General features: G+C 41.6%; 2 protein-coding genes and 1 pseudogene across 2 annotated transcripts; all 3 read left to right on the top strand.

Annotated features, from left to right (window-relative positions):
* Positions 1-932, top strand: LOC140372682 (olfactory receptor 52N5-like; annotated as a pseudogene).
* A 1,999-nt stretch (positions 933-2,931) lies between these two features.
* Positions 2,932-3,899, top strand: LOC140370645 (olfactory receptor 52E4-like). Its single transcript, XM_072457846.1, has one exon. The coding sequence runs from the start codon at positions 2,932-2,934 to the stop codon at positions 3,892-3,894; it is 963 nt and encodes a 320-aa protein (XP_072313947.1). The 3' UTR covers positions 3,895-3,899.
* An 8,156-nt stretch (positions 3,900-12,055) lies between these two features.
* LOC140372674 (olfactory receptor 2AT4-like) lies at positions 12,056-13,048 on the top strand. The gene has a single exon (XM_072459773.1). The coding sequence runs from the start codon at positions 12,056-12,058 to the stop codon at positions 13,046-13,048; it is 993 nt and encodes a 330-aa protein (XP_072315874.1).

The raw sequence follows: 13,048 nt of genomic DNA, 5'->3' as shown, positions 1-13,048 counted from the left end.
ATGCTTGTTAATGTGACGACACGACTGGACCACTTCACTCTTCTGGGCTTCCCTGGACTACAACCTCAGTATTATGGGCCTGTGTCTGCTCTGATGTTCTTTGTCTACCTTGCTATTGTTTTGGGAAACATGTTTATTCTAGTTTTTGTTATGTATGAGAAGAAAATACAAAAACCAACCTATCTGATCTTCTGTCACTTGGCAATCAACGACTTAACATTTGGCACGCTCACACTTCCAAAGATTATTGCCAAGTACTGGTTTGGCAACAATCTCATCTCATTCCATGCCTGTTTTGTTCAGATGTTTTTTGTTCACTACCTGGGAGCGGTTCAGTCTTTTAATCTGATGGTGATGGGCTTGGATCGATTCATATCCATTTGTCTTCCATTGCGTTACCCTGCCTTCATTTCAAACACTGTGGTGTCTGTGCTTTTTTACCTTTTTGCAAATCCAATATTATTGCTCATTGTTACTGTGACCATATTTCTATAATGAGCCAGGCATGTACTGAAAAGTTTCTGTCAATTGTCATGACTGCTGTGGCTGTAGCCATGTTCTGCCTTTTGCTTCCACTAGCATTCATTATTTTCTCCTACACTTCTATTATTGTAGTGATTCTGAAAATATCAAATGCAAATGGACGCAAGAAAATTTTTTCAACTTGTACTTCACAAATATTGATAACATGTTTGTTTTATTTTCCAAGGTGCTTTGTGTATCTTGCAACTGCTACAGGTTTTTCTTTTAGCTTGGATTTCCGTGTCTCTCTTATAATGTTGTACAGTCTGTTGCCTGCAGCCGTGAATCCAATCATATATTGTTTTAAAACACAGGACATTAAGCAATCTTTGTTCATGAAACTGCAGCGGGCCAGAATTGGTATAGAGCAGAAAGGTTTTCCCATGAATAAAATGATTAGATTGAGATAGTTTTATCTGGCGTTGTCACAATCTCGACAGAAATAAATTATGTTTAAATATGGTTTATGTATCTATCAGTGTTTATTTTTTGTTCGTGGGAAAAAGGATTTATATAGGAGTAAATCTTTGGACAGATGGTGAAGCACAGCAGGATGGACCACCATCATCAATCAATCGGCTCTCTCTTCTGGCTTTGCCATCGAAAATTAGGCTCGAGCCCCAGCAAGACAGAGGGACTATTGCTTCCGCAACGATCTGTTTTGCAACTGAGCGGAGTACGCAGCAATTTTCTGCTTTTAAAATACAGTCTGAAGAATTAACTTACTCTTCAGTTTAGTCTTATTTTGAAATGTTTTTTTTGTGTGAACTCTATAGCTTAGTGTACTTTTTTACTTTAGATTTACTTCACATATGCCAGCACTTTGGACATAGTGTTGTAGTAAATGTGCTATAGAAATACAAATGACACTAGTGAATTGTAATAAATAATTATTCATCTACTACACTCTAGTTTCCTTTTCTTTTCAAAACATGTTAGATATCTTAAGATTTGTAAGAACTAATAGTGAATATTTGGCCTATTCATATTCTAATGTGATAATGTTGGATGCTGTTTTTCTTAAAACCCAGTGCGTAACAAAATAGATGAAAAAATCCATGCTGATTTTCATTGCTCTGAACTATGATATTCAACAGTATGATAAAGACGTCATGAAGAGTGTAGTGTAGTGTATTCTATTTCTATACAATCATGTGACGTGCCATCTCCAGAAAGTTACAGAGTTACAAATCAATGAAAAGTACTTAAAATTTAACAAAGTCAGTCGAATAATTTCAGTTTGAAATTTAGTTATAGTTGAATGCCTTTTCGTATGAAAAGTGTGATCATCGTACTATTAAGAGATTTGCAGATCTGTGCAGAAAAAGGCACAATGAGGAAGGTTTATATATATATATATATATATATAATATATATATATATATATATATATATAATATATATATAATATATATATATATATATATATATATATACATATATATATATATATATGTATATAATATATATATATATATATATATATACATATATATATATATATATATATATATATATATATATATATAATATACATATATATATATGTATATATATATATATATATATATATATATATATATATATATATATATATATATATATATATATATATATATATATATATATATATATATATATATATATATATATATATATATATATATATATATATATATATATATATATATATATATATATATATATATATAACCAAAGCTGTGGTGGTGGACATTGCGGTGCCATGGGATGGTAACATACGCAACAAAGAACACAAGAAACTAGAAAAATACCAAGGCCTCAGAGGAGGAGATGGAGATGGCCTGGAGCGTAAAGGTATCAGTGGTGCCCGTAGTGATCGAAGCACTTGGGGCAGTGACCCTCAAACTGGAGGAATGGCTTGGGCAGATCCCAGGAAGGACGTCGGAGATCTCGGTCCAGAAAAGTGCAGAGCTAGGAACAGCAAAGATACTGCGCAGAACCCTCAAGCTCCCAGGCCTCTGGTAGAGGACCCGAGCTTGAAAAAAGGGACCACCCGCGGAGGGTGAGGTGAGAGTTTGTTTTTTGTTTATATCTGCATTCAAAGTATGTCGACCTAAATTATTCTAAATATGGCGCTTAAAGGTATGGTTTTCTATGTAAAGGAAGACTGCACATGCATCATTTAATTTAATGACAAGGTTAATCAACCTACTATGAAAATATCAATTTATTTACACCTGCCCCCATCACAAACACCTACAGGCCTATTTGGTGTATGACCACATTGCACCAGCCAATAGGAGCACACCAACACAGGCCTGAAGCGTCCAGAGCTTTGGCAGTATTCTAATAAGAGAACTTGAGGTCTGGGGTTGATGTGGAAGAGGATCTTCACCACCTTTACATGCACACACTTCTGCTGCCACTATGCAATACAAAAATGCCACCAGGATAGAACACTTCTTCATCACTGGATTTCCTGGACTCTCCGTTCAATACTATGCACCAGTTTCATTGCTGCTTCTTATAGTCTTCTTGGCTATAGTTTTTGGCAACATCTTTATTCTAGTACTTGTAAAATGTGAACAATGTCTCCATAAACCTACTTATTTAATATTCTGTCATGTTGCATTGTCTGATTTAGGATTTGGAATAGCAACGTTGCCAAAAATAATTTCAAAATACTGGTTCGATGATAGCTTTATAGAATTTAACACCTGTTTTGTGCAGATGTTTTTTGTTCATTATTTGGCAACTGTCCACTCTGTGCTTCTTATGGCCATGGCCTTAGATCGATTTATGGCAATTTCCTTTCCTCTGCGTTACCCCAGTGCTTTCACAAACAAGACTGTTTCTATTATATGTGGTGTGTCATGGTTTGTTTCAATGTCTTGGATGACATTTATAGTCATACATGCTTATATGTTGCCTTATTGTAACTCAAATGTTATTGCCCAGTGTTACTGTGACCACTATACTATCACTTCATTAAGCTGTGAGGTTAGAAAAGATGTGCGAGACTTCTCTTTAGGTGGTGCCATGTTTTTCTTGTTAGTGCCATTGACTTTCATTTTCTTTTCCTATTTTGCTATAATTGGGGTTGTCATGAAGATTTCCAACCAGGATGGCCGTATGAAGACTCTTTCGACATGCACTCCACAGCTGCTTATCACATTACTGTATTACATCCCCAGGTGTTTTGTGTACCTGGGTGATTATTTAGGCTTCAGCTTAAGTTTTCCAGTTCGTATTCTAGTTGTTATGCTTTATAGTGAGATACCTGCAGCAGTTAATCCATTGATATACTGTTTTAAAACAAAGGATATTAAAGAATGCCTGAGGAAAAGATTTAAGATGGCAAAAGTGTATGTTGGTATAACTGAACACTGACCTGATACGTGTGTGTGTGATAGAGAGAGAGAGAGAGAGAGAGAGAGAGAGAGCGAGAGAGCGAGAGAGCGAGAGAGCGAGAGAGAGAGAGAGCGAGAGAGCGAGAGAGAGAGAGAGAGAGAGAGAGAGAGAGAGAGGGAGAGAGAGAGAGAGGGAGAGAGAGAGAGAGAGAGAGAGGGGTTAAAATCATTATCAATTATAAATGACTGTCAATAATAAAGTACTTCAAATCCAACAAAGTCAGTTGAATAATTTCAGTTTGAAATAATACATAATACAATGTTTTTGCTTTGGTGAGAGCTGGACTCACTCAGAGATGTGGTAGTGTGTCATGTTGCATATTGCTATTATCATGTTGATATGTGAAAATATCAGAATTAAATATATTCCTATTGCTACATTTAATGAAGAATTGCTCTTTTGTTTAGAGATCACAATTGTGTCATTGCATCTCAATGAATTCTCTTTAGCAACATATTAAACTAATGGGGATTTTAAGATTTAAATTACAATATTTACCCCTCATCTCAAACTTTAATAGTATACTTCAATATTTACAACATTGTATTGTGAGTATCTAAATCATGACATTTGTCATGTTATGTCAAGTAAGTTAAGTCATGTCATGTCAAGTAAAATGCATACTAATTTTGAGTGACTGTATTTACACACAGTTATTCTTTCAATACATTTCATTTTCTAAAATCAGAGGATACATTGTGGTATTTGATCATGACATTTAGGCTTCCAACTGCACTACATTTTTGGGAGAGATATAGTGTGTGCCTGTGCGATTTTAGATAAAGTTTCTCTTATCTTATAGAAGCATAACAAATGAGGGGGAAAAAACAAAAGCAGTTTTATTTCTATGTCATGTTACATTTTATCACATGACAATATACTATAATATAATGAAACTAAATGTGAAAGTAGTCTGCGTATTCTGAACCTAGTATTGGAATAAGTTACAAAATAAATTTGAAGCTGAATTCATTTTCCCCTGCTTCTTCCCGTGACGGTCACAGGTGACAAGAGCCTATCCCAGTGACTTTGGGGCCCCGGGACAGGGGTTCACACAGAGACATTTATACACAAATATTCACCATTCACTTCCACATTAATTCCCTAGGACCCATTTACAGTTATCAGTTTACCTAACATATGAATGTGTTTGGACGGTGGGAGGAAGCCGGAGCATCCGGAGAGAACCCACAGTAACACGGGGGGGCACATGCAGGCTCCACCCAGAAATATCATGTGATGATGGTCTGGCACTGGAATCAAACCCATGAGTGAATTGCTGTCACAACTAATAGATCTTAAGGAATTTGTAAATGAATAGTTCATATAATTTGCTTCCATTGGGTGACAAATGTTCTGCTGGGGCTATAAATGATTAATAGGTCTCTGTGGACTGTCACACATGTATAGACTATGAGCGTGGAGCAGTCAGACTTTTCACTGTATAAGCCAATTCATTTTCTTCCGGGCAAAGTAGATCAAATCACACTAGCAACGGTTAAGGACAAATTAAGCTAGATTATTATTTTACATTCTGCACCAATGGAATCTCTTAAATAGTTAGGCATAGTTCTCCATAAAGATATGTCAACAATCTTAGAGAAACAACTAAACTCCTCTTTTTTTCACTATAAAGAGATCTTGAAAAATGTACTCTTATCCCATACTTAAGTCAAAGGATTTAAACTATAAAAATGTATGTTTTGCCCAGAAGCTGTTTGATGAGTGGAATAAAACAATCTTAAGATTTGTATGGCAAGGCCAAACACCTTGTATTCGGTTCAAAACTCTACAAGTATCAAAAGAAAAAGTAGGTTGGGGTTTACCTTGTCTGAAAAATAACTCTATTTCAGCTCAAATCAGAGAGTTGCTCTATTGATGTGATCCGGGGTATCAAGCTCTATGGAAGAATGTTGAATGTAATGTGATGCCTGAGGTTCATGTGCAGGAGTTACTGGCAGATGACAAACGTCTGAGGAGGACGTATGGTAGAAGTTAAGAATCCCTGGGCAAACCATTCATATCCCCTTCTCAAAGTTCTCAAACACTAGTTGCTGGAAAAACTGTGGTTCCCAGTGTCACGGAATGAGACATACACCAATGCTATTCCTTAACACACAGAGAACACAATTCAACTTAGAATATGAAACGACACAGAAATATCAGACGTTTGTATGGCAAGCTTGGGAGAAAACTCCGGGACTGGTCACGCAGGCTGTTGTAAGCAGCCTGCGTGACCCTCCTGCGTCTCACGGCATTTTTTTCTCATGCAGGTTGGTTTTATTAGATATTATGGAATAGGCGGGTCACATTTCTCATTGGTCAGCTTCACATCAAGGCACTTGTCTTTTACAACAGCTGGTATTTTTCGTAGAGATAAAGCATGCAAGGGGGGGTGCAACTCCCCCCCTGGGGTGTTACACCCTTCCCTAGGGTAAACATCCTTTGGCCCATCTTTACGACCCCTTCACAAATAAATGCTGTCACACACCCGTTTTCCTCTTAGACTAATGATGCAGATAATATAAGATAATATAAGATAATCCTTTATTGTCCCACATGGGGAAATCTCATCGGTGCAAGGCAGGAAGATACAGAGGTAGATACAGAAGAACAGATCACTTATAGGAAGTATGAAAAAACATTTTCAGTAGAAGATCTCCTATAAATAAAAACTACCATAGACAAATAAATAAATAAATACATAAATACCATTGCATGTGATCACGACAGTAATTGCACATGAATATGTGTCACGACGGCACATAGATTGCACATGAATTTCACAGTAATTGCACATATGACGGAATTGCACATCAGTATTAGGTTAGGTCAGTATTGCGAGTGTTCAGGACTAACAGTGTTTGTTATAAAGTCTGACAGCAGCAGGAAGGAAAGACCTGCGAAACCTTTCCTTCACACTGCGAGGGTGGATCAGTCTCTCACTGAAGCTGCTCTCCAGAGCGGCAGAGTGTCCTGCAGGGGGTGAGACTCATGGCCAGGACCCTTCTGTCCCCCATCTCCTGCACCGAGTCCAGAGCACAGCCCAGGACGGAGCTGGACTTCTTGATGACTTTGTCCAGCCTCTTCCTCATCCTCTCTGTGATGCTGCTGCTCCAGCAGGCCACACCTACAGGAGGGCTGATGCCACCACAGAGTCGTAGAAGGTCTTCAGGAGTGGCCCTGTCACTCCAAAAGACCTGAGTCTCCTCAGGAGGTAGAGCCGACTCTGGCTCAGTTTGTGGTTCAGATGAACACCCAGGTACTTGTATGAGTCCACTCTCTCAATGTCCCGTCCCTGGATGTTCACTGGTGAGGGGGCAGTGGGGTGGCGTCTGCGGAAATCCACCACCATCTCCTTGGTCTTCCCCGCGTTGATGAGGAGGTGGTTCTGCTGACACCAGTCCACAAAGTCCTGCGCCAGTCCTCTGTACTCCGCGTCATCGTCGTCCGTGATGAGTCCGATGATGGCAGAGTCGTCAGAGAACTTCTGCAGGACACAGCTGTCCGTGTCATGTCTGAAGTCTGCAGTGTAAAGGGTGAAGAGAAAGGACGCAAGGACAGTGGGCGCCCCCACACTGCAGGTCCGAGTGTCAGACACACAATCCCGTGCTCTCACAAACTGGGGTCGGTCCGTGAGGTAGTCCAGGATCCACTCTGCCACACACCAGCCGTCTCCAGCTTGTCCCTCAGGAGCATCGGCTGGATGGTGTTGAAGGCGCTGGAAAGATCGAAGAACAGGATCCTCACAGAGCTGCCAGGCTTTTCCAGGTGAGAGAGAGAGCGGTGCAGCAGGGAGATGACGGCGTCCTCCACTCCGATGCCAGGCCGATATGCAAACTGCAGCGGGTCCATGGCTGAGCTCACGGTGGAGCGGAGGTGGTCCAGGACCAGCCGCTCCAGTGTCTTCATCAGGTGGGACGTGAGAGCCACTGGCCTGAAGCTGTTGAAGTATTTGGCGTGCGGTGTCTTAGGCACAGGTACCAGACAGGAGGTCTTCCAGACCTGTGGTACCACCCTCAGCTTCAGGCTCATGTTGAAGACATGCTCCATAACTCCACACAGTTCATCTGCGCAGGACTTAAGGAGCCTGGGGCTGATGCCGTCAGGTCCTGCTGCCTTCCTCACTTTAATCCTCTTCAGCTCACTCCTCACCTGTGCTGCTGTGACAGTCAGTGGTTGGTAGGGGGACCGTGTGCTGGAGGGATGGGTGAGTCCAGGCGAAGTGGGGAGCTGATGGTCCGGGGCAGATAAGCGAAGAGGAACAGATGCAGGACATCGTCCAGCTGTGGAAGAGGGAGCATGCAGCTGTGCAGGGGGAGGGGAGGGTGACCGATCAAACCTCAAGAAGTGAGCATTTAAATCATTCACCGACTGTAGATCCCCCTCTGTCAGGGCAGGGGGGATTTTGAAGCCCGAGATGGTTTTCAGGCTCCTCCACACTCCCTGAATGTTCTTTTGCTGCAGCTGCTCCTCCATCCTCCTCTTGTAGCCGGCTTCAGCCTGCCTGATCTTCCTCCTCAGCTCCTTCTGCACAGTCCTCAGCTCCTCCTTGTTCCCTGACCTGAAGGCTCTCTTCTTCTCCTTCAGCAGAGCCTTCAGTTCACGGTTAATCCATGGCTTGTTGTTTGGAAAACACCGCACCGTCCGGGAGGGAACAATGTTTTCAAAACAGAAGTTGATGTAGTCCGTGATGCACTCTGTGATGGTGTTGATGTCCTTCCCATGTGGGCCATCGAGCTCAGTCCAGACAGTGGTGCTGAAGCAGTCCCTCAGAGCCTCCTCGCTCTCAGCAGACCACATCCTCACCACACGGGACACCACAGGCTGCCTGCGCACGATGGGTTCACACACAGGCCTCAGATGTACAAGGTTTTGGTCCGAGCTGCCCAGGGGAGGGAGGGGGGAAGAGGAATAAGCCTCCTTGGTGTTGGCAAAAAACAAGTCCAATGTTCTATTGTTTTTGGTGGGGCAGATAACATACTGGGTGTATGTTGGTAGAACAGAAGAGGAAGAAGCGTGGTTAAAGTCACCAGAGACGAGGAAGAGAGCCTGTGGGTGCTGTGTTTGCAGCCTACAAGTGCAGGAGAGCAGTGCTTCACAAGCATATTCAGCATTGGCAGACGGGGCCACATAGACTGCGATCAAAATCACATGTGAGAACTCCTGGGGCAGATAATATGGCCTTATGCCAATAGCCAGTAGTTCAATACCCCTGTTACACAGCTGCTCCTTCACTGTGCAGTGTTCGGGTTTGGACCAGCTCGTGTTCACATATACAGCCAGACCTCCTCCTCTTTTCTTTCCGCATTCTCTCGTTCTGTCCGCCCGCAGCAGATGAAAATTGTTCAAACCTACAAAAGAGTCTGGCATTTCTGCTGTTAACCAGGTCTCTGTGAAAATCAAGATGCTGCTGTCCCTATAAATCCTCTGGGACCGCATGAGGCTCGCTATTTCCGTCATTTTATTTTGAAGGGACCTCACGTTACCCATGACTTCCTGTTTGTCCCTCTCTTCTCTCGGAGTTTACGTCCAGCCCGTCTGCTTCGTTGTGTTTTCCTTAGAATGTCCGCAGGGATAACGCGACGATCTCCGGGTAAGACAACTGTTCTCCGCAGTTTCATGAGTTCTTCAATTGTGTAATCGCGGTACGGCGCCGGCCGGGGGGCGGGGCCGGAGATGGGGGACTCAGAGCCAAGACATATTGCCACGACACGACGAAAACACTCAATCCAGCCGAATAAAGTCAAAACAAGTTAATTTAAAGCGATTCCAGTGCGTGTCCCGATCGTTCATGAAGTTCCTCTTTTATATAAACGTGTATATAAACGTGTACCGACGACACGCCGTACTTTAGCGGCGGCCGGAGGGCGCGAGGGGGCTGGTTGGCTAGCTCGGAGCAAGCTCACATCACAACCACAATTTACAAATATGTGTTACCATTAAAGGTTGTCAACAACGCCACCCAGTATTTGAACTGGGGCCCACTCAGAGGCTCACAGGTTTGTCTTACCAAATGGCAGAGACAGAAGATTGAATATAAAAATACATTTTATTTAAACTTTTTTTTTTTTAAAAACATTGTCCTTTGAAGTGAATAATGATGAAATAATGGAAACATGCAAATGTAACAAGACACACACAAAAACCCAAACAAATCATGCACATCACAAATGTACCGAAGAAACAAAAAAGGCATTTATTATTTGCAGCTAAAACCCTTTACCACATGCCCTATCAATTGGCCCCAACCCAGAACAGCTGCGGGAGTAAGATAAGATAAGATAAGATGTGTAGGAGATGTGACTGCACAGCCAAAAAATGGATGTGAGCCCAGCAAGAGCCCCCCAGTGGACACGGGGAGCTATATTTTTGATGTAATTTCTTGCTGAACTTCTGTTTGTATCTGATTTTTCTTGTCCAACCTTCTTGCTCTGGTGCTCATGAAACAGTATGGGTTTTTGCCACAAATTCCAGTCTTGTAGGTGGCGCAAAAGAATATAAAAGCCTCTCTCGTCATCTTCTTCGCTCTCTGACTAATGCATTTCTGCTTCCGGTCCCGTGTGTATGCTGTGTCCTTTTCTGTGCCAGTGCCGTGGTCTGGCTGAGCCCCGTCATTCACCGCTTCATGACGCTATCTTTTTTAAGCTGGGCTCCGAAGTGCCATAGTCGGTGCTGTCAGCCGTAACTCTAACCCTTTACATGAAGCTTCGGGGTTGAGCCACCGGCCTGTCGCTGCCTTGCCTTTCTGTCGCTGCTTGGCCTTTCAGTGCTGGCTCCCTGCCCCGTGTCATGGTGCCTATGTTCCACAACGCCTGGTTTATGTTTGGTTATGCAGCTTATTTCAAATCAACGGATGTGCATCTGGAGTGTGCCGTATAAAATTAAATTTACTCAAACCACTCGTTTATGTTTTTATATCTGAAACTAAGAATAAAGTATTTAAAGTATGAATTAGTTCATAAATTATTGTAACTATCTGAATTTTCTCCTGTTTAATCAATGTGGACGTATGTTGGGAATGTTACATGCCCTGGCCTTGTTGGGTTTCATACAAATGAAATGTGTACCTGATGTTTTTAGAGAGCCTCTAACCCACATTTAGTTTCTCAGCTCGTCGAAGAGGCAGTGTTGCCAAATCTGCAAATTTCTTGCAGAATTTGGCAGCTTTTTAACAGCTGCTTCGGGGGACAAATATTGTCTGCGGATTGAAACGGATCTATTTTCCATTTAAAATGTGTTCATTTATAGATAAAGTCTTAAATTTCACATATTCAATGCCATTTGTGCCATTTGAGCATGGGTCTGTGACATCTGAGGACTACTTCTTTCACAAAAACAGTGGAAATTACAGCCGCACCACATGTTTGGCAGTTTTTCAGATGCTCTTGCAGGGGTGTTGGAGCTGTCATTCTGGACCAATGGCCTCCTGAACCATAACAACACCATGCAGGCAAGTTGGGTAAAGACAATGGACTGAGCCAGTTGAAGAAACTGTGCTGTGATGAGTTAGTGCAATATTAAGATCAAGGTAGACTTTATTATCCCTGTAGGTAATGTTGTCCTCTGCATTCTCTCCATTTGTCCCATCACCCCGTTGAGGCAACGTCAGGAACCACAGGTATGGGTAGGTGCCGCAGTGCTGTAACCGGGTGGGGACCCATCTCCAGATCTTGGGCAAAGCTTTGTCAGGACCAGTGCTGGAGGATTGTGCATGTTTTGGGGAACCAGAATGCCCTGAGAAACCCTACGCAGACACCGGAGGAAACATACAAACTCTGTCCAGAAAAAGAAGTGTATTTTATCAAACTTGTCAGAAGTAGAAAGAGGATTCTTGAAGGATGTAAAAGTAGTCTTAGAATGTTGCAGAACATACTTGTATTGGTTAATGAAATAAGATTTCAACTATTGTGGTTGATAAGTAAGATTTCAAAATTTTGATCAACATACATGTCTCATGTAGTTTTGTGAGTGGGCAGGACCTTAGGTTGGTTGGGGAGAGGCCACAAAGACCAAAGATAAAAGGAGTTACTGAAATGGAACATGCCCTTCTGTCTCTAAATTAGATTGTGTTAGCTTATTTCTACTGTTTGCTATCAACATGTTTTCCTGATCCTGTACATTGATACAAAGAGTAGTCATGCTTGTTAATGTGACGACACGACTGGACCACTTCACTCTTCTGGGCTTCCCTGGACTACAACCTCAGTATTATGGTCCTGTGTCTGCTCTGATGTTCTTTGTCTACCTTGCTATTGTTTTGGGAAACATGTTTATTCTAGTTTTTGTTATGTATGAGAAGAAAATACAAAAACCAACCTATCTGATCTTCTGTCACTTGGCAATCAACGACTTAACATTTGGCACGCTCACACTTCCAAAGATTATTGCCAAGTACTGGTTTGGCAACAATCTCATCTCATTCCATGCCTGTTTTGTTCAGATGTTTTTTGTTCACTACCTGGGAGCGGTTCAGTCTTTTAATCTGATGGTGATGGGCTTGGATCGATTCATATCCATTTGTCTTCCATTGCGTTACCCTGCCTTCATTTCAAACACTGTGGTGTCTGTGCTCTGTGGGATTGCCTGGTTTATTCCACTGCCTATAATGATTTCAGTAGTTCTGCAGACCATATCTGTACCTTTTTGCAAATCCAATATTATTGCTCATTGTTACTGTGACCATATTTCTATAATGAGCCAGGCATGTACTGAAAAGTTTCTGTCAATTGTCATGACTGCTGTGGCTGTAGCCATGTTCTGCCTTTTGCTTCCACTAACATTCATTATTTTCTCCTACACTTCTATTATTGTAGTGATTCTGAAAATATCAAATGCAAATGGACGCAAGAAAATTTTTTCAACTTGTACTTCACAAATATTGATAACATGTTTGTTTTATTTTCCAAGGTGCTTTGTGTATCTTGCAACTGCTACAGGTTTTTCTTTTAGCTTGGATTTCCGTGTCTCTCTTATAATGTTGTACAGTCTGTTGCCTGCAGCCGTGAATCCAATCATATATTGTTTTAAAACACAGGACATTAAGCAATCTTTGTTCATGAAACTGCAGCGGGCCAGAATTGGTATAGAGCAGAAAGGTTTTCCCATGAATAAAATGATTAGATTGAGATAG

This window comes from Eucyclogobius newberryi, unplaced genomic scaffold, assembly GCF_026437365.1.
Source record: "Eucyclogobius newberryi isolate DKJ021-1_F unplaced genomic scaffold, fEucNew1.0.hap1 SCAF_10, whole genome shotgun sequence".
Lineage (NCBI taxonomy): Eukaryota > Metazoa > Chordata > Actinopteri > Gobiiformes > Gobiidae > Eucyclogobius > Eucyclogobius newberryi.
This window is presented reverse-complemented; position numbering and strand designations above follow the sequence as displayed.